General features: G+C 46.7%; 1 protein-coding gene across 1 annotated transcript in view; it reads right to left on the bottom strand.

The window, feature by feature from the left end:
- The window catches only part of frmd6 (FERM domain containing 6), a 31,250-nt gene extending 13,487 nt beyond the window's left edge, over positions 1–17,763 (bottom strand). The window contains exons 1-6 of the mRNA XM_056425703.1: positions 17,605–17,763; positions 4,274–4,563; positions 3,732–3,822; positions 1,047–1,126; positions 338–414; positions 1–181 (exon numbers count right to left, since the gene is read on the bottom strand). The exon at positions 1–181 is cut by the window's left edge and continues 6 nt beyond it. Of these exons, the coding sequence (XP_056281678.1) occupies positions 1–181; positions 338–414; positions 1,047–1,126; positions 3,732–3,822; positions 4,274–4,372 (528 nt within the window). The 5' untranslated portion in view covers positions 4,373–4,563; positions 17,605–17,763. The remainder of the gene's footprint in view (positions 182–337; positions 415–1,046; positions 1,127–3,731; positions 3,823–4,273; positions 4,564–17,604) is intronic.
- Between the last annotated feature and the right edge of the window lie 4,859 nt (positions 17,764–22,622).

A 22,622-nucleotide genomic window follows, 5' to 3' on the forward strand; every position in this document is an offset into this window, starting at 1 on the left:
AGGGAAGTAGGCTTCTGGCTCAAAGTACTTCCCGAAGTGCTTGTTGCGCTTGAAGTTGCCGAGGTCGGCCTGCAGCGCGAAGGCCGCCAGCAGAAAGTAGGCCTCCTCCCTCTGGATGCACTGCGAGAGCAGCACCTGTTTCCTCAGGTGCCAGTAGTAGTAGTACCTCGCCGCCCGGTCACTGCAGAGGAAGAAGAAGAAGAAGAATTGTTACTGGATTCTAGGTTCACTGGTGGTAAACCGCTGGATGCTAGAGCAGTTGTTTACAGATGTTTAGAGGTGTTTACAGGTGTTTCCTGTCACCTGTAGGTTGTTTACAGTCAGTTGAGGGACTCGCCTGATTAATCTCCCGTTCTCAACGTAGTACTGAGCTCTGAAGTGGATGATCATCGGAGGCCCAAACTGGTCGATGCCCTGGAAAAGAAACACGTGGAAATACTTGATTTATTGACTACGTGAGCTGATCTGGCATCAGTTCATATCCACGACTATCGTGGAGCTTCTCCCGTTATTGTTTTGGATGAATCTTGTGACTGAAGTCGGGATCTATTAATCCAGGTCCGTGGCTTACAGGCTGGTTCTGGGATGCTCTACATCAGGGCTCGGGAACCTTTTTGACTGGGAGAGCCATAAAAGCCAAATATTTCTAAATATATTTCATTGAGAGCCATATCGTATTTTTAACGTATAATAAATTAAATATGTCTTGCTTTGAATGCGACTTCTGGTGCTGCATGGTGCTACGGGGGGGGGGGGGTCACGTAGAGACAGAAGTGACATGCTGCTGTAGATACGATCAATAACAGACGTTTAGTTTAATAAAAGAACAAAGATGTTCTGCTGTAATCTGGCGCGATAGAGAAAATTACAGGGGGGCGGGCGGAGATTTTTTTTTTTAACTCAAAATTGCCTGGGAGCCATATGCCGTCACCGGAAGAGCCATATATGGCTCACGAGCCGTAGGTTCCCGACCCCTGCTCCACATCGTGCCTGGTGCTGCTTCACCATGGCGACGTCAGTCAACCATCACGCACAGCGCTCCTCACCTTGCTGGCTTCTCTCTTCCACTCTTTGGGGCAGTATTTGGAGAGCTTCTGATCCAGCTCCATGTAGATGTGTTCATTATCTGTGGAGAGGAGGAAGAGGAGCATGTTAGGTGCTGCGTGTCGTCCCTGTGCGCGGCGGGCGGGGAGGGGGGGGGGGGTCTATGGGCGCCTTCAAGCTCGGAGAAATCCCCTCTGAATGCGTTCAAAGACTCGAGGACCGGGGAAAGCCTCCGAGCCGTCACATCAGACAGCCGCCGTCTCCCTTTGTGCTCCGATCCTCCGGCGTCGCTCCTCGTTTCTTCATCGCGTGTCAATCCGAGTTTCTATACATCGAAAATGCGGAGCAGGAGGCCGCCGGCTGAGCGTTGTGTTGTTGTTGTTTGCTCTCATTTGTAAACAGCGAAGAAGACTTTTACTGCGACACATAACTACGACGTCATGAATATATTCTGATTCGTTTTTGTCACGTTGAAATTTTTTTTTCTTTTTGACATCTTCCCTCGAAGATCGCTTTTTTTTTGGCGACAATTCCAGATCTCCGCCAGGAGACGTCTGCCGCCATCCCGGTTATAATAGAAGTCAATTTATCTATTTTGTTGGCGGTGCTTGAAGAATCCAAATAGGACATTTAAAACGGTTTTCAGAAGAAGAAAAAAGGAAGAAAAGGGCCTGACGGCTGCTCGGGCTGACACACACACACACACACACACACACACACACACACACACACACACACACATACTCTGGGAGACGCCAACGCTGTTGTGCAACACCTCACTTAACGGAGACTAACAGGATCAATAGCTTGACCTGAGCAGACCACATTACTCATCATTATTACACTCCTGTATTTTATTAATTTAGTGTCCACTCTTTGAGTGACTAATACTGCGATATGCTTTCTGATAGTTGAGGCGGTGTGACTTGAGCGGGGAACGATGGCGGAGGAGGACATGGAAAATGACATGTTCAGTGTCTTTGTGTCTGGGGTGTTTTGAACGGCGACGTTAAGGTAAAAAAAAAAAGCAAAGCTGACATAATGGAAGATCTTTGTAAAATCTCTGCGTGAATCCAGCTTTTGAGCGCCGAGTGTGATTGTCCATCTCCAGTAGAGTACGTAGAGCCGTGGTCGCTGGAGACACTTTTTAAGATTCAAGGGAACTGAACATTGCATTTTGCTTTTTGTGCGCGCTTTAAATCGAAGATATTGTCAATTTACAGAGACGGAGACTTAAATTCTGACAGATTGCATCAAATAAAATGAAAAAAACCGCTTGATTATATAGTTGCTATAAAATGTGGAGGGATGTCATGAGATGTTTGAGTGAAAAGTAGAGCGACAAAACCAAAGCAGCCAACTTTAAGGCTGCAACTCACCATTACTTTCACTCACTGATTGTCATCTTCATGAATCAAATGGATCACGTGTGGGGGGGGGGGGGGGGCAAAGCCGACACAGTGAGGCCAAGATGACTCTAAAAATACTTTGAAGATTCACATTTTATTTTACAGATTCATTGGAAACCGCTAACCGGTCAGAGTAAAGTCAGGGTTCTTACACATGTTGACCAATGGATTTCCAGGACTTTTCCAGGACTTTTCCAGGACTTTAAACCACATTTCCATGACCAAACTGAAATCTTGGTATAAACATGAACAATTTAGAAAATGTTGCGTATTGAGAGCATACACCGGATTATATTTTGAGCGTCTTTCTTTAAAAAACATATTAATTATTTCAAACTCGGCGTAAATGAACATGTGATTGGACCAAATTTCCATGACTTTTCCCAAACTTTTATGATTTAAGTTGTTCCCATGACTTTTCCAGGCCTGGAAATGACCATTTTAAAATCCCATGACTTTTCCAGGTTTTCCACGACCGTACGAACCCTGAAGGTACTGCGTCTCCACTCGTCAACGTCGGACATATTGTTTATTTTCATGTGAGTGGAGTCCCCCGGGCCAACAGAGACGCATCTGAAGCCGGCTGTGGACTCTCCGGTGGACGGGCCGGCGGCTGACGCACAGGGACCGGGTGGCCTCTGTTTGCCTTGGGGATTTCACGCTGCTCGGACAAGAACTCCAGGAATGTCCCGCGATCAGACCCGTTGGCTCCTGCTCCACTGACCTGCCGGGCCACCATTGGCTCATCTGGAGGCCAGCTGTCTAAAAAAAAAAAAACGCCGCCTCTGTGTGTAATTTACTCTTCACTCTCTCTCTCTCCCTTCTTGCAGCTGCCCCGCATCCGCGACCCGCCGTCTGGCTCGCCGCGGCGCCGACGCAGTGACTCATTCTGTGCCGACGACTTCTCGCCGTCACGTCAGCATAAAAAAAAAATACCTCAGCCTCGCCGCACAATGGGAGCCAATCATGACGGCGAGAGGCCCCCCCCCCTCCGGTTCCTGGGAGACCGCCATGACATAGAGGTGAGAGATGCTACGTTCAGGGTCCTCAGACAAGTTATTGGTCTGAGGAAAGTTTTACAAGGCGCTCTTACTCTTCCTGAACGACACCGCGGAACTGGTCGGCCTCCACTTGAATATGCGATGAGAAGAAATAATAATGGATTTAATTTATGTTAAAAGACGTTTGATGGAGATGTGAAGCAGTTCCGTTCAGTTGAGAGCGAAACAAGTTCGATGACAGATCATCTCATCACAAAGACAGCAGGTGGAAACTTACTCTGAATAACGCTGAGTCCAAACAGGTGGCAGTCCTTCAGCCTCAGGAGGTCACACACCTGCACCAACAGCTCCTGGCACAAGGTCTTCACCTGGGGGAGGAGAGGAAGAGGAGTTAGTTCTATTAACGACACAAACATCAACCACGCTCATGTTTGGCATGCAGCTCGTGTTTCAATTATTGTCGGAAGCCACTATGAAGAATCTCATATATAGCAGTTATTATAGAGTGAAATTAAATAAATCAAACGCCTGTTAATTTTTAAAGAGATTAAATAAACGCCAATGGATTCTCCAAAGAACAAGAAACAACGACCACATTTTATTGTGAAATTCAAACCGCTCGATGCTTAGCTTAGCATAGAGACTGGAAACTAGCCTGGCTCGGTCTGAAGCTCACTGATAACATACTACATCTTATTTGACTCATTTATACAACGCATTTTTTGCTTTTATGGTATCGCGACTTCTTTAACTTTTATCGATCTGAGACGACGGGGGAACGCGTTTCTTTCTTCGCGTAAAGCTCCCGTTCGGACTCACGTTGACGATGACGTTGAGCGTGTCGTCGTTGGGCAGAAAGACACAGACACAGCGGCGGTCCTGCATGGTTTTGTTGTTGTGGAAGGTCAGTCTGTTCATCTTCGTGTGGCTCGGACAGGACAGGCCCCCTCCGCCTGCTATCGGGGGGCTCCGGGCCCTCGGATGATGACCACCCACCACCACCAGGCACCCCGTCTGCTCGGCTTCAGCTGCAGCCCAGTACGGACCCACCGGCACCGGCGGGCTCAGCAGCGCTCACGGGGCGGAGCATGGGGAGCTGCAGGCAGCCGCTGTGGAGACACAGAGGAGGAGGAGGAGGAGGAGGAGGAGGAGATGCGCCGTCACATTAAAACGATGCATTTGATCGAAGCTCTGAAATGATCAACGACTCCCAAGTGGACGTCTGTCTGCAGCAGAACACGTGACACGCAACGACGGCGTGGAGAAAAGAAACGCTGAGTCACCACTTTCTATCACTTTCTCTAATAAAAAAAACGTTCACTTTAAGGGATTCGACCAAACCAGAAACACAACCGTCCGGGTTCACATGTTGAACAGTGAATTTACAGGACTTTAAACCAAATGTCCAGGACCAAACATGTTGTGAAATCTCCGTGTATACACGAGTAGATACCTTAAATGACACAAATGAATGAGCGACAATAGTTTGATTAAAAGAATAAATATTTATAGAAATGTTTATTCTTTTAATCTGCGTAAAACGGCGACCGTGAGCGGATTGAAAGGCGCCTTATAAAATAAATGTATTATTAAAACTGCGTAAATATGAATATTACAAATTTTCTATGACTTTTCCAAACTTTTGTAAATTATATTTTTTTAAAGGGCTTTTCCAGGCCTGTAAATAACCATTTTAAAATGCCATGACTTTTCCATGACTGTACGAACCGTGACAACGCAGCGACATCAATCAATGTATGCCGCGGCCACGCTTGACCTTAACAGCTGTTCAGAGACTTCTGCACTGAGATGACGACTGGGTGGGACTTTGTTGGCTCTGGAGGCCAAACGGCTCCCCGCCGCCCTCCTGGAGGCTGTTTGTTGTCGACTCATCGGTCTCTGTTGACGTGATTCTGGCTGTTTGATTTTAATTCTCCACCGTCAGCTGCAAAGGACTCAGACTGCAGCTCTGTGTATTTAAATGGTCCCTATATACAAAATCGGTCCTCTGTTTCGTGGTGGTATTATTGTTTAACCCTCCTGTTGCCTTAGGGTCAATTTGACCCCATTCAATGTTTAACCCTCCTGTTACCTTTATATTTACTGACATATTTTACCCTCGGGGTCAATTTGACCCCAGCAATTAAAACCTCCAGAAAATTATTAGAATTAATATTGTTTTACAAGTTTAAGTGTGAGGTACTTTGTTTGTTTGTTGACTACCTAAATAGCCCTTTAAATATATAAAAAAGTTGATATTTCTTATATGTTTGACACAGTGAAAAACAGCCTGGGGTCAAATTGACCCCAAAGAACACCGACATTAAACATCGAATGGGGTCAAATTGACCCTAAAGGTAACAGGAGGGTTAAATAAACTAATTATCAAAGCAGTGTATACAGGAATGTGACAGAGAATCTTACGAACAGATTTCTTTGTGTTTTATGACTTCTTTACCCACCTGAGGCCCAGTCAGGTGAAAGAGTCACGCGTCTGCTCCTGTTACATCACAGCTATGCGCTCCCTTGTTTTCTAACAAAGAGAAAGGCATGTCTAACAACTGCCTTTCTCTCACACACACACACACACACACACACACCTCAGACACTAGCGGTCGTCCTGAGAGCAGCACATCGCTCACAGCGTGAAGTGAGCCAGCGGACACGTGAGCCGCCCCGGAGGGTGTGAGAAGTCTCAGAGCAGACAAAGGAATGTAAACGGGAACAATCACTCCAGATTATCACTCCTTCCCGGGGAAAGTCAGCTGGAAGCCACGTTGTCATGAGAAACGGAGCGAGGACGGAGCGCATGACAGAGGGAGCACCTATTAGCATTCGAAGGGATTCAATTGGAGGATTAACGGGTTTAGTCGCAAGTTCGATAACATAGAAAAAGTGGAGGAGTGAGTTTGAATAGAACATTACATAACACCATCACGACGCTACCCTGCAGCCGGGCCTCCTCCAGCTGGTGGATTTGAGGATGTAAATCAGACATGTGTTTGTCCTGGCTGGATTAGGAGTATAAATAGAGTGTAAATATAAAAGGTTAACACCAAAAATAAACCGCTTTAAATTCCGTAAATTGTGACTTGAACAAAGCAGAGAGGAGCGACCGGCCGATAAACAACGGCTTCGACGGCGTGCTCCGACCTCCGAGTCACAAAGTGCTTTTTTTTTGGGACTAAGTGCCCATTCACTCCGCCGGCTGTCGACGCAGAACACCGCTTTGTTGCAGCGGAGAGAGGAAGCACTGTGCGGCGAGCGGCCGTAAACACACACACACACACACACACACACACACTGTTGCCACACGCCATCAGTTCTCATGAACGGCGCTCATTGGACGTGCGGCGCGGCGGGCTCCCAGCGCCGCGGCTGACCTTGATTAAAACATATCCCTACTGCAGCGTAAGCACACGTACAAACATCAGAGGCACGAACACATCCACGTGGACGCACCCGGTGTGTGTGTGTGTGTGTGTGTGTGTGTCAGACGCTCCTTTGAAACAGCTGTGTGTGGTTGATTAGAAGAGAGGAGAGACATCTGATTGGGTCGCTTCTCTACATGAAATCAAGAAAGCAAACAGGTGAACGTACGTTCACCATTTCCTTTAAACTCATAAATGGCATCTTCATGGCTGTATTGTTTGGGCTTTTCATATCCAAGAACAATTTGTCCTCGGAAAATAAATAATCGGTGTAAAAGGTTGGAAACGTTCACGCATCCGGTTTTAATCCGGGTTAACGGCCCGAGAAGCGGGCGACGCCGAAGTCGTGACGCGTTGCGTTTTCGAGCCCCCGCATTTACGACTTGTTTATTACACTGTCGGACGCCCGGGTGACCCAGACGGAAGCGAGCGCGGTCATTATCGACGGCTCCCGAGGTCGATGGTGTCACGTCTGACCTGAACACGAGACGCCGCCACGTGAGGGCGCGTCCGCGGTGAAATTAAAAGGGCGGCTTCTCTTCCACGCCGCGTGAGAGAGGCGAAGAGAGTGCTGGGCAATGACATTACTGCTGCTGTCAACCCCCCACCCCGCCGACACCCGCCCATTTTGCTGTCGTGCAAAGTGTGACGCAACGCCAGAGTCCGTCTAAAGCAACACACACACACACACACACACACACAAAGAGTGGCCATTTGAGCTTTTCCTCCAGCCTTTTTTTCCCGAACAGCGATTCTGTCAACGTGGCAAACCTCAGAGCCAGGAAAGTCCCACCCGGGGACCCAGAGGGAGAGAAAGGGCCTCCGTCACCGCTACGCCTCTCTTTCTCATTCTTTCCCTCCTCCGTCGACATCAGATGGGTGGAGAGAGTCTCTACGTCCAACTGTTGGACCCACACACACACACACACACACAGGGGGGGGAAATAAATTCCTGTGCTTTGAGAGAAAAAAGGGAACCGAAGGAGGCTGTCGTCGCCACGGCGATTTAAGAATATAGCTTCAGGTATAGCGCCTGTGTCACAGCCGAGAGACGAAGGAGAACTGGGTGGATGTTCACACAGCGGTGGGGAGAGGAAGCAGGACTGAGGGAGATGGAGAGAGGCGGAGGGCACGGAGAAGAAAAAAAGAAATGCTGCCGTCAGGAGAATTCCTCACGAACATCTGCTTCTCGTTCCAACAATGGCGGCCTTTGATTCCCGAGTCACACAACGGGCGCCGCCGCCTCCATGTGGCCGCAGACTGAATCCTCTGACAGCGTCCGAAATACCCGGAGCAGCGAGATCTCTGTTTGTTTCCAGAACAAGATATCTTCAATTCTCGAAGCCAAAAAACACGAAAGGTTATCGGTTCAAGCTTCTTCATCGTTCGTCTGATGAGATGGTGAAGTGGATATCTTGGAGTTTCAGACCAAACAAGACATCTGAATTTGTCACTTGGACTCGGAAAATCTGTTTTCAGACCAATCGATTCATTGATTAATGGAGAATATTATCAGCTCATGAATGGAAAATAACCGTTAAGATAGACTCAACGAAAAACGAAGTAATACTTATATGAATATCTTTTAAAGAACACTACATGTCCCCCCCAGACCTTCATTTAAAACTTCCGGCAGACGGATGCAAAGAGTACTAAAAAAACGAAGACATTTACAGTGCTGACAGAATGAATTCTCATATAGGAGCTACAGACGGAGGCTTTACGGCGGTCGTGGGCGTATTCACATTTCCAATTTTATGCAAAACAATCATCTGGAAGGAAGCCTGGGCTGCAGACGCCGACACACACGGCCCCGCTGAAATATTTAAAAGGGCCACGACTTTTAGAAATACGACTGGAACCGAATGGGAATTTCGTCTCCCCCCCCCCCCCCCCCTCGGTCCGCTGCCAAGAGATCCGTTTATTCAGCCGACGAGCGGCTCTGAATCACATCGGATACAGGACGGGCTGAGCCTCTGGGTCGACCCACTGATACACTTAAAGGATACGCTGAGTGGCAACAAAATAAACAGGAAGAGGAGTGAGCGTGCGGGGGAGGGGGGGGGGGGGGGGCCACACGCTCCACAACACGATGAATTCCGGATCGTCCGAACATCTATTTTGGATCCCGGCTCGTCGGGATGTCAGGAAGCGGTCGACATTCCCGGAAACACCCCCGTTTGTGTGTTACGCTTGGCAGATGAAGTCTTCCGGACTCCGATAGTGTTGACTTACATTTGACGTTCAGATGGCGTCAATAAATAACTGCGACTTGCTGACATTTATGGAGTGGTTTTAAAACCTGGATGCTCCGCGGGTGTCTTTGTAGCCTTTAATCCTAATCTGGGAGGGAAAACACGCGGCGCCATTTAGGACCTTGATTCCCATGATCCCTTTGTCCATAAAACCATCCAACAGATATTTATCTATCTCCACTGACAGGCAGGATAAACAATCGGTTTCTGGCACAGAGTCAATCGAAAAGTCTGAGAACCTCCACCAGATTTTAACGACATTTCTCAAGTTCATGACATGCGGGAGAACAGATCCAGTGAAAAAAAGAGAAGAAGATATATACTCTTTCAAGCTGGGTATAATCTGTATGTTTGCTCATACAAATCCAGCATCTGAGGAGTAAATGCCGGCATGTCCTCCTCCTTCAAACGCCACGCTCACTAACCCCCGGAGGTCAGGCCTGCACACAGCGCGGCTCTGTGATGGCGTTATGTAATTCACAAAGAGATGCCGAGGAACGGGATGGCGGGTGGCCTCAGGCTGAACCCCGACCCACGGAGTAAATGCACATGATCTGAATTCACTGGAGAGTCTCTCTCTCTCTAAAGATTCCTCGCATTACATTACATTACATGTCATTTAGCAGACGCTTTTATCCAAAGCGACTTACAATAAGTGCATTTCAACCTAGAGTACAAACTAAGAACAACAAGAATACAGGAAGTAACATTTCCTCAACATAGTCGAACTACAAAAGTACCATAAGTAAGTGCTATCTAAGTGCCACTGAAGTGCTAATCTGTGTTTTAATCCAGATATAGTCGGAAAAGGTGTGTTTTCAGTCTCCGACGGAAGATGTAGAGACTTTCTGCTGTCCTGATGTCAGTGGGGAGCTCGTTCCACCACTGAGGAGCCAGGACAGCAAACAGTCTGGATTTCGAGTGATTAGCTCGAGGTGCAGTAGTCACAAGTCGATTGGCTGTTGCCGAGCGGAGCGAACGTGCGGGGGTGTACGGTGTGACCATATCACGGATGTAGACGGGCCCGATCCGCCCAGAGCACGGACGCCAGGACCAGTGTTTTGAAGCGGATGCGAGCAGCCACCGTAACCAGTGGAGAGAGCGGAGGAGCGGAGTGGTGTGGGTGAATTTCGGGAGGCTGAAGACCAGTCGAGCTGCTGCATTCTGGATGAGCTGCAGGGGTCGGATGGCCTTAGCAGGTAGACCAGCCAGGAGGGAGTTGCAGTAGTCGAGGCGTGAAATGACCAGAGCCTGGATCAGAACCTACGCCGCCTTCTGAGTAAGAAGAGGACGTATTCTCCTGATGTTGTGCAGCATGTACCTACAGGAACGCGTCGTCGCAGCGATGTTGGCCGTCAGGGAGAGTTGACTGTCGAGTGTCACCCGAGGTTCCTGGCAGTCCGGGTAGGGGCCAACACAGAGCTGTTGAAGGTGATAGTCAGGTCGTGGGTGGGGGAGCCTTTCCCTGGAAGGAATAGTAGCTCAGTCTTGTCAGGGTTGATCTTCAGGTGGTGAGCAGACATCCACTGAGAGATGTCAGTCAGACAGGCAGAGATTCGTGCCGCCACCTGTGTTTCGGACGGTGGAAACGAGAAGATCAGTTGGGTGTCATCAGCATAGCTATGGTAGGAGAAGCCATGCGACCGAATGACAGAGCCGAGAGAATTTGTATACAGAGAGAAGAGGAGGGACCCAGGACGGAGCCTTGAGGAACCCCAGTAGTGAGAGGACAAGGATCAGACACAGATCCTCTCCAAGTTACCCGGTAGGTGCGGTCTTTAAGGTAGGAAGAGAAAAGAGCGAGTGCAGTGCCTGAGATCCCCAGGTCCTGAAGAGAAGAGATCAGGATCTGGTGGTTCACGGTGTCAAATGCTGCAGAAAGGTCGAGAAGGATAAGGACAGAGGAGAGAGAGGCTGCTCTAGCAGTGTGAAGCTGCTCAGAGACAGCAAGGAGGGCCGTCTCTGTCGAGTGGCCGGCCTTGAATCCAGACTGGTGAGGGTCAAGAAGGTTGTTACTGTGGAGATAGGAGGACACTTGGCTCAAGATAGCTCGCACCAGAGTTTTGGAGAGAAAAGGAAGAAGAGAGACCGGTCTGTAGTTGCTGACTTCAGACGGGTCGAGCGTGGGTTTCTTCAGGAGAGGGTTGACTCTCGCCTCCTTCAGAGAGTTAGGGAAACAGCCAGTTGAGAGGGAGCTGTTAATAAGATGGGTGAGGAAGGTCAGAAGGTCAGGAGCAATAGCCTGGAGAATGGGAGACGGGGTCAAGGGCGCAGGTGGTCGGTCGGGCGGAGGTCACCAAGCTAAGAACTTGATTGGGAGACAAGGGGGTGAAAGAGGAAAGAGAGGGGGATGAAGAAGTTAGTGTTGGTGAGGTGATAGAAGATGGATTTGTAAAGGTGGAGCGTATGTCGTCTATCTTGTTTGTAAAGTAGTCAACAAAGTAGCTCGGCAAAAGGGTGGAAGGAGGAGGGGGACAGGGGGATCAAGGAGGTTGGAAAAGATAGAGAAGAGTTTTTTGGGGTTAGAGAAGGAAGACTGAATTTTGGTCAGGTAGAACGAGCTTTTGGCTGCAGAGATAGAGGAAGAGAAGGAGGAGAGGAGAGATTGATAGAAGAGCAAGTCTTCCGCTTGATTCGATTTGCGCCATTTTCTTTCCGCCGCTCGCAGGGTGGCTCTCTCGGCGCGCACCGAGTCCGACAACCACGGAGCCGGAGAGGATTTCCGAACCGGTCGTGTCTTAAAAGGACAAAGAGAATCAAGAGATGAAGACAGGGAAGAGAGGAGAGTGTCTGCGGCAGAGTTAGGATGCATGAGTGAGAAGCAGTCAGTTGAGGGGAGAGCAGATAGGACAGAGGAGGCAAGAGAGGAGGGACAGAGGGTGCGAATGTTGCGGCGTACAGGTGCAGAGTCTGTAGATATGGGTGGGTTGTCAGTACCAGAGAGCGAGAGAGAGTAAGAGATGAAGAAGTGGTCAGAGACATGGAGAGGAGTCACAGTGAGGTTAGAGGTAGAGCAGTTTCTTGTGAAAATGTAGTCAAGGTGGTTGCCGGCTTTGTGAGTAGGAGGGGAGGGACTGAGTGAGAGGTTAAAGGAAGACAGTAAGAGTAAGAGATCACATGACTTCTCTGTCTGGATGTTAAAGTCACCCAGAAGGATGAGCGGGGCCGTGTTCATGGAAGTTCGATAGGAGGACGCCTAGCTCGTCAAGAAATCTCCCAAAGAACCAGGGGACGGTAGAGAACAACAATGTGAAGTTGAACCGGATGAGTAACGGTCACCGCATGAAACTCAAAAGTCAGTGGGATAAAGAGTGGAAGCGGTAGGGACAGAAACACCATGTGGGTGAGATGAGTAAACCTGTACCTCCACCCCGACCAGAGGGTCTGGGTGTGTGGCTAAAGGAGAAGGCAGAGGAGAGAGCAGCCGGGTAGACGTGTTGTCTGCTGTGATCCAGGTCTCAGTGAGAGCCAGGAAGTCAAGCGACTGCTCCACAGCAAAGCCAGAGATGAAGTCGGCCTTGCGGTTGGCTGACTGACAGTTCCAGAGGCCTCCTGTGACCAGGTGCTGGGTGTGAGTAGAACGGGTAGGAAGGATAACAGAGGAGGGGTTCCGGTACATGAATGAGCGAGTCCTATAGTAACTACGAGTAGAGATACGCACAGGTATGGAAAAGACACACATATTAAAAAAAATGGGGAAATACTCAGCCACCCCCGAAGACTCCAACGGAAGACTCCTATGTCTTTGTCCTCCGAGTCTTCGTCCGATGAGTCACGCTGACGCTACAGCTCACAGGTAGAAAATGCACACTGCAGACTTGGCCCCGGGAGATCTTTTTAAAGACACTCAGCCAGCCACGTTGACACCGCCCCTTGGCTTTTGGTATTCAAATGACACTCAATAGAAACCAGGTGACGATCGCTCGTCCAATCAGTGAAGATTCAGGTGTCGGAACACAGGACACACCTCTCTACCAAAACAACTCCTTAAAACAGGACAGACTAACAATCTAGCAGCTTTAGACAACAAATACAACAGTAACTTTAGCAGATAAAACTAGTTTAAAGAAGATACTTAGCAGGATCCAAGTAGTCAGTAGTCTCGCCTCACATCATTTAGCTTTTTGACTTTCATTCGCCCTCTGCTCCAGGAATGACTCCGGCAGCGCCCGATGAATCCTCCTCCTCCTCCTCCTCCTCGATGGAGATATAATCACCAAAGTGACGGCGAACGTCTTTCCTCAACGACGACCTTCCAAATGCCGACACGCCAGCTTCTCTGCCAACTGGCCGGGACGCGGCGGCTTGTTTGAACCTCGCGGCACCGGCCATCAGCGGAGAGAGAGAGACGTGACGCTTGTTCCTCGGCCAGAGGGAGGCCATTAGGGACGAGCGTCGTGAGGTTATTGGTCGATACTGGATGATGATACTCACAAAGATGCAGTTTGGACTGAGTTCATTGTATATGTGCGATTACAGTTGGTGACCTGTGGTTTGGCTGGAATCAGCACACCATGGATGATGTCATTTAAATTATAGTATAGGATATTATATGCTACGCAGATTCAAGATGATTAGGTTATTCATGCAAATCATTCCCAACTTTTTCCCTGCTTTAGGACAAACAGCTTGACTAGATTTGAGAGAATTAAGAATAACAAATTTTTTTTTTTTACTCATGTCCCTTTAAAAAAAAAAAAAATCCCATCCTTTAATGTCAGGACGGTAATAATATGTGACAAATATGTTCAAAAGTCCCCGAAGAACAACTTCAGCATGGGCACCGACGGAATGCATTCATTCACACACACACACACACACACACACACACACACACACCTCAAACCGCCAGCTCTGCCAGACATGTTAGAACAGGGCGAGCAGTCGCTCCCTTCCCTCCCAGCAGCCGGGCCGAGCATGCGTAACCCCACAGAACTAGCAATCGCAACACGCCACGGAGTCGTCAACCCGGCCATTACGCACGCTGGAAATAGAGCGCGCGGCCTTGGAGGAGACGGTTAAACAATGAGCTGCAATTATAGCGAACGCCGGAACCGAACCCTGTTTTCTGTTCCTCCCGTCCTCAAAAAGGACGGCGGCAGCAGGTGAGTCGGACCGTAACCGGCGTGCAGCTTTTGCAGCGGGACCGTCACACCTGAGGAGTCACAGGAGTGCAACCTGGGAGTTCAGGTGAACTGAAGCTCTTCATGATGTCAGGTTCTTGTGACGGGGTGAGGCTCAGGCGCAGAGTGACAGGCTGGACGCAATATAAATAACAACAAAAAAGCACTCTTTAATGAGGGAAAACAGTGTACAAAAACACAAGATCCAAACGGGGCAGGCAGAGAATCCAGGTTCAGGGCAGGCAGGGTCAAACAGGCAGAACCAGGAACACGGACAGGACGACGGGAAAAGGACACGGAACTAGAGACGACAATCCAACAGGAGACAAGCGGAAGACTGACACAATATATAGGGGGGGAAACACAGGTGTACGACATCAGACACTAATGAGACAAGAGTGGCTGAGGGCAGGTGCAGGGAATTAAACAATTAAGACACAGAGGAGACACAGAGGAGACATAGGAGACACGGAACACAGGAGGAACAGAACATAGGAGACACGGAACACAGGAGAAACAGAACAGGGTGCTACACATGATGCTCCTTGTTATTGTGGTAGCATCTCAAAGGAGAGACAAAGTAAGGATGAAAGTCCATCATTTGGGCAGATTGTTCATCCCAAAAAGATTTACAATCGGACTAACGGCTGTGAAACCGAGGTATAAATATACTGCGAGGAGGCGGAGCTACTCCTAAACTCTGATATCTGGTGTTGCTGACCCAGGACTGATCCTGGGTCAGCAACACGCCTACCTGCAACCAATCCTACCAAAATCAACAAAATATCCCACGGGAAGCCCCGAGAGCTGAAGTAAGAAGCGCGAGATAAGCCGATAATATCCTCAGGCCGGGGGGGGGGGGGCTGGCAGGTTCAATCTCTCTGGCCCACTTCCTTGAAAGGACCAAAGCTTCACGAAGAAGGCCCAAGTAAGCAGAGGGGGAGAGAGGGAAAACACAATCCCAGGAAAAGGGGGAAAAAAGGGAGACAAATGCAGGAAGACACTGACCCATTTCCTTTGGTGCACTTGAGACGAGGATGTGAGGAGCCGTGCGACATCCCTGGCACGACGTTGTGGAATGGACACAGTTCCACACAATCTTTGTTTTTTCCTCAACTATTCAGAACAACCTTTCCTGAGATACGAGGTTTGCGTCCAAAAGCAGTCGAACAGACCAAGATAGCGGGGAGTGATCTGAGTGGAGGGCCCCGGGCAGCCGGATAACTTACACCAAGAACCACATCCGCCCAGGGGCACGCCCACTTACAGGAGACCCAGTGGAGATAACGCACGCCACCGGACGGGAGAGGAGATAGAGTGACCTTCTTCACGGCAATCTCACCCACCGCCATGCATTCCTGTTACACTGCCCCGCTGCTCATACCCCGCGTCCTCTCACAGCGGATTAATTTGCATAGCGTGTGGAGACTAGAATGTAAAAGAGATAATATATAACAGGTTATCTCCAGCTACCTATAGAGCCTTTCTTCTCCGTGCTCAGGGGGTGCTGCGTCCGACGGTTTCTGTATTCGCGGCGCACAGCTTCAGCATCGGAGGGAAAGCCAGCCCCCAGGCGAAGGATTTACGGTTCAGGTGAGCTTTTTTGGGGGGATTCAGAGTTCAATAGAGGAAGTCCGCTCCATTCAGAAGGACGGCAGACTCGACAGTCGCCGAAACGTGGACGTGACGAGGAATGCCGTATGAGTGAAAGTACAATTAAATGAAGGTTAAAAGTGCAAGAACACATGGTCCTTACTCACATTAGGTTTTAAGTGGGATGGGGGGGGGGGCTATCCCATCAGGCATTCCAACACAGATGCATCTGAATGAGTCACCGGCACGCATACCGACCATCTTTGTTCACACGTTTCCTTTTTGTTTCCTATTCAGGCAGCCGTCTTCCTGTCCAGACAACACCTGCACCACATCTCCCTCTCTCTCTCTCTCTCTCTCTCTCTCCCTCGTTCACTTTGTTTCAACACAGAGCCAAGACAGCGTGGCAATCACAAAGACACAAGTTGTTCTTCTTCCCTTTCCACCCCCCCACCAACCCCCCACAGCTGGAGCAGAGACCTGGCTGACATCACACACACACACACACACACACACACACACTGTGTTCCCGGGAATGGGCCACACATGGTAGCTGATTTGCCAACCGTGTGCACTGGATGAGTTTAAAGTGAGCCATGGGGGGTGGGCCTTGACTGATAGTGTCGTCCAACTCTTTTGGCAAATGAAGCATCATTGCTCCACGTTTATTATATTGCTGCATTATATTATTTACAACCCTCTTTTATGACTTGGCAAAGGCCACATGCGTGGCCACGGGACTCGAGCTGAGACAGCGAAGACATCCTCTCTCCGTTGAAGTGCACTTGAGCAAGACATACCGCCTCCGATAGCCCCGAGGAGGGCTTAACATCTGACCTCTGACACCTCGGGAAAGAGAATACTTTTGCTTGAGAGTAAAAGTACTTTGATAATAATGCACAGCATGGGTCAAACCAATTGTGTGTAAAAAGAGGAAGAGACAAAACAATTTCCAGAGCCTAAAACCTTCATAAAAAAACGTGAGGACTCCCATTCCCCCTGATTGCTGTCTGGTCTAATATTAAACAGAGGGTGGAATTGTTGACATTCCTGAGTACTAAGAGAACAACTTTGCAGTGTGTTCAAAGGGGCGAAACATGGTGGGGATTTGCAGCTGCGAACAGGGTCGTTTTTTGTTGTTGTTGCAGGGGGTCACACGTCATTTTGCGCCAATCAAGAAAAAGACGTGATCTTCTGCAGGACTCCGGGAAGCTGACATCGCGGATGAGCGGGGGCTCTGTTGGCGTGGTCATTACACAACAATAACACGGGAGGAATGCGTGCTAGGTTTCAGCAAGAGGTGCCGGATTTTTTTTATTTCACCCCGAACGTAACACGACATATCTATGCGTTTCTCCACGGAGGGTTTTAAATTAAGTTCTCACGCAAAACGATAATTAAAAAAATTAAAATATGTTAAAAGTGGGGAAACATTTATAGTTGTTTGCGTCGTATCAAGTGGAGACAAAGTGGCTCAACTAGCAGAAGAAGAAACAAACTGACGCGACTTGGTTTAAACCGTACTCATATTTCATGGCAGCCTTCCCTGTGAATGCTCCGGCAGCATCCCCGCTCGCTTTGAAACCACTCAAACTGAAACTCCTACGAACTGATACCAACGTCACGTTAACGTTACGCAAAGCGACAAGATGTTTAAACGTGTAAATGTTCTCGAAATGCCTCTAATGACGTCACATTTAAAGCTTTTTAAACACGGGATTTAAAAATAAAAAAAGCATCAAACTCACCTTTTTTTGAATGAGAAAACCAACTATTCCTTTTGCTGGTTTTTTTAAAGTGTTAATCCGAACGGGTTACTTTGTCGTTCTTACAGAGAAGGTATACAAAATAACCCAGAAGGAACGGAAATCCACAGATTGGAAGAGACCTCAACAGCTTCGGGTAAGCGTCGCCCTTCTTACCGCCTTCGACTGGAGCCACATTCTGTCCGGACCGGGGCTCTAACAAGTCGATAGGAATACATGTGCGGCGAGTGGAAGCGATGAAGAGGGGGAGGAGCCGGGAGGAAGAGGAGGATTATGTATCAACGACGCTGATAAAAAAAAAATCTGATTGGTACGAAATATGATATATTATATATACTACCTATTTAGAAATTTACTTCTCCTCATTAGTGTGTGTTTTTGTGCTCTCTAATCTCGATATCTTTTGTCCACCCCCCCCCAAACGAAATCCACATTTGGTATCGCCCACGGCTGCCTCTCATTCCATTCCTCCCGACTGAGCTGGACTGGAACTCTGCCGCATTCATTTTGGAAGTCGGCGGGGAGAAATAGTCGCGGTGTCGCCAGTGTGCCTACATGTATTATAAGCACGCTCAGGACAAAAACAAGTTTATTTTTACGTCTGCCCAACACTCTGCTGCAGCTGGGTTTCTTTTATATGCCCTTTTTTTTGAGCGGGACTATTTTTTTAAATGTCCTGTAGGCCTAATACATCTTTTTACAAGGATACAGGAAATACCCAAGAAGCCCCAATCATATGAGACATACAGTTATCATAATGCACACTACTATAGGATGCATGGCTTTGAACTTCATAAGAAGTACATGTTTAAAAGACGGACATATAGGAAGTGAAGTGAGTTGGGTCAAATGTCAGATGTCAGATGTCGTTAAATAGCACCAATTGAGTGACGAGAATTCACAATATTAAGCACATCGTGTCTGCTATATATCGATTGACTTATTTCAGAATCAGGTTCATTGCCAACGCTTCACATTCAATGTTTGTGTATCTTGGTGCATAACAATACGCATATTTAAAAAAATCAAAAACCAGTCCAAAAAAATCATGAATATCAAAGAGAAAAAAAACACAATATAAAAAATAAGAAAAGGGCCGGACGTCGTAAAAGTTCACAGTTTTGTACCGCATTGCAACATCAAGGCTATTGAATCATTGATGTTCTAGAACAAACAAGCAACTGTGTTTTGTGTGCTTCTAATTAAAAGTCAGCCAGTGGAAGGGAAACTATATGTGCAATCCGAGAGGATGCTATGATACCAAAGTGACGCCAACCTTACATAAGTAGCAGGAAAGTGAGCCTCTGAGTGGGCACCAGCTGTGCCGTGATAATAAATAAACACATGCCTCATCTCCATGTTTATTAAGATGAATTCCTTGTATCGTGGCCCCTTGTGTTTCTCCCTAAAGCCATGTCCTCCCCATTCATGATGTCAGCCATTGGTTCAGAAGCCGGGAGCACCCTTTTTAGTTGACACGGTGACCTGTAATTAGTGCTCGGGGGCCCCGTCTCTCCTCAAAAATGCCTGTCGGAGAGAAAGAAATGGAGTGCCAGACATGAAAAGGGGTACGGAAGTGTGCCTGGTCAAGTCGGGATAAACCCCCTCCGGCCCAGAATGCACAGGGCTTTGAAGTGACAACAGAAAGAGACCCGTGAACAACAAAGAGAAGAAAAGAAACTGGAGTCCTCAAATCCTTTTCACGTTTCAAGTTCAGAAAAGAGTAAAAATGTAAATATTAAAAGTATCTTGGTGGGTGAGTGGGCGTGGCATAAAGTTAACCCAACATATCCAAAACAGTGTGGCTCATCATTTTGGGTGAGCAGTTTTTTCCTCCCTCTCTCTCTCTCTCTCTCTCTCTCTCTCTCTCTCACCACTTCCTTGTGGACTGTTCAAATAAAGACTCTGTGCACTAAAACACACAACAACAAAAAACGTTCATTAACACAACCCAAAGCCCACTGTAATGAATGCCACTCTAAATATGACACATGTGACATGTTGTTCATCTTACACCCCCCCCCCCCCCTCTCATACCGCAGAGTGCTTCCAGTCTTTTGTCTGCATCTCTCTTCTTGATTTGATTAGCAGTCTCTAGCTGGTGGTGGAGGTGCAGCGGGGAGCAGGTTGTGGGCAGTATCTGACTAATTGAAATAACTCCCTCTGCGTCTCCGTCTCCCCATGGGAAGACGAGCAGCCCCCCTCCTCCTCCTCCTCCTCCTCCTCCCCTCACCAGACTTCGGTCCTCACGGAGAGTCCTTGCCATCGGCCCTTTCCCTGGAGCCATATGTGACACATGCAGCTACTGCACTGACACACGCTGAACGATGAAACTCATGACGTTGTTAAAAAACATTGATGTACAACAACCAGAGAGGAAATATTATATATGGCACAAAGCAGCAACCTTGGATTGAGTGGCTCACCACCTTAGAAATGTTACATATTATTCAATTAAACTTATAGATGAGCAAGCAGAGTGTAGTCTAGGTGACCTAAACTACACGGTCAAAAGTATGTGGACACCCAAACATTATACCCATATATATGTAGATATATATAATAATAATATGTATATAATAATAATATGTATATATTATTATATACATATATATGTATATACATATATTATACACATATATATGTATATAATAATAATATATACATATATATATTATATATATAAGAATATTTTTATATATATTATTATTGTTATATACATATATATAATATAATAATAATTATTATATTATATATATATTATATATAGTATAAAAATAAAATAATATATATATTATTATTATATACATATATATACATATATGTATATAATAATTATATATATATATATATATATATATATATGTGTGTGTGTATATTTAATGCCGCTGTAACAGCAGCTTTCACTCTTCTGGATCATAGTGAGGATGTTGCAACTGTCGATTGAGTTGGAACTTAAATGTTCTGTGGCTACGATTACCGCATTGGGAAGGTTTCCTTAGAACAAATGCATTCCTCAATTTTACAGGAAACTTCATTTTGTTTACACGATACAGTAATTATGCATATCTGAACTGAACTTGATGACCCTGAACTTATATGTTTATACATTTGATTTATTTGCCTTCAAAATATTCGCAGCAGTTTTAAATGGGACAACAGGCATGTGTTTGTTGTGTAATGTTGCTCATTTGGCGCTCTGATTGTTTATCGTGTCTTATGTAAGATTTACCCCCCATTTAACTTTATTCTTGTATATTACTTTAGCTTGTATAAGCCCTTTGGGTTTCTTTTCTTACCTGCACTCATTTCTGTGTCTTTTAACAATGGTACATTTGTACTGTTTTTCTTTTATTGTGCGAATAAATAAATAAACTAGAGCGGGCACTGGGTAGAGCGCATACCTTCGCATATCACAAGATTGGGCATTGAATTATGAACATTTTGGCATTAGTTGCATGCCAATTGAATATAAATTGACCGTACTATGGTAAAAAGAAGATTTTGACCTTTTCATGACCTTGACCTTTGACCCGATCGATCAAAAAATCGAATCAAATGGTCCCCGGATAATAACCAATCATCCCACCAAATTTCATGCGATTCAAGAAGATTTTGACCTTTTTCATGACCTTGACCTTTGACCCGATCGATCCCAAAATCGAATCAAATGGTCCCCAGATAATAACCAATCATCCCACCAAATTTCATGCGATTCGGTTTAATACTTTTTTACTTTTGCGAATAACACGCACGCACGCATACAAATACATGGAGATCAAAACATTACCTTCACATTTTCAATGCGAAGGTAAAAATAAGGGCCCAGAGAGGTGGAAGCGACCTGGTTTTGAGTGCCAGACCATTTTCTTTGAATGTGTTTGAATGTAGATCCATCCTGAGGCCGTTCATTCTGATTGGTCCATTGCATGACTCAATATTGTCATCCCTGAGGGAAATATCAGGGAAATGGAGGATAAGTGTATTAGCTTGGAGGATACATTATAAAGTGTTATATTGAGAGGAAGTCTGAAGTACACTCCAGAGGACAGTCATTCTATTGGCGAGCGGTAATGAAACAGGTCTCTTAAAAACTTTTTCACAATGAACTTCCTCATCTTGCAATATCGTCAGCAAAGTGCAGTCGTAATTCTGAAGCCCCGGTGCGCGATAAAGCCGCTCGGAGAACAGTGTTGTGGAGGATCCCTGCGGGCGGGCGGATAGATGAGGGCATTGCTTTAAGTTATAGTGCCAGAGCCCTCTTCACACACGGCCCGAGCATCCATTCATTTCTCCGTGGCACCAGAAATGGCGTGGAAAGCAGAAATAATGGGGCACGGATTAGACGGCTTATTCTCGTGTCTAATTATCATATACACATTAAACTGTGGCGATGCAGCTTCGGAAAACAAATGTCAGTCACTCCCTGAGATTTTGTTTTCCCATTTCCCCTTTGGATTTGAACGTTGTTATTTTTTCTCATTGGGAATACAAATGTAATTCACCTATGTCACTTTTTTTTCTAGTTCTATAATTATTATTGGGGAAAAAAAGGAAATATATTTTGATTTTACAAATAAACAAGACAGGACTTTAAGGATACAATACAAAGGGAAAGGAGAAATAAAAGGGTAAAGAACAATAACAAAAAAGACCAAAAAATAGATTTAAAAAATGAAAAACCACAGCAAATAACACATTCGCACATCACTGACATAAGTACATGTTTAAGGTTACGTCATCAAATCAAGTCAGCATCGGTACCAGTGTTTTTAATCTGGCAGGGCAAAGTCCAGCCCGGAGGGGTCCGCCACGTCTGAGACCGGTTTCCATATTTTAACAAATCCCTTGACATTGCACTTTTGTATTTTAATTACATTTTTGGTCTCGTTGTTTAGCAGAAACAATAGAGGCTGTCTGTGCTGAGGCAAAAAGGTCACCACGCTCATTCTGCAGTCACAGCAGCGAGAAAGAGAGAGAGAAACATAAACAAAGGAAGG

This window comes from Pseudoliparis swirei, chromosome 11, assembly GCF_029220125.1.
Source record: "Pseudoliparis swirei isolate HS2019 ecotype Mariana Trench chromosome 11, NWPU_hadal_v1, whole genome shotgun sequence".
NCBI lineage: Eukaryota > Metazoa > Chordata > Actinopteri > Perciformes > Liparidae > Pseudoliparis > Pseudoliparis swirei.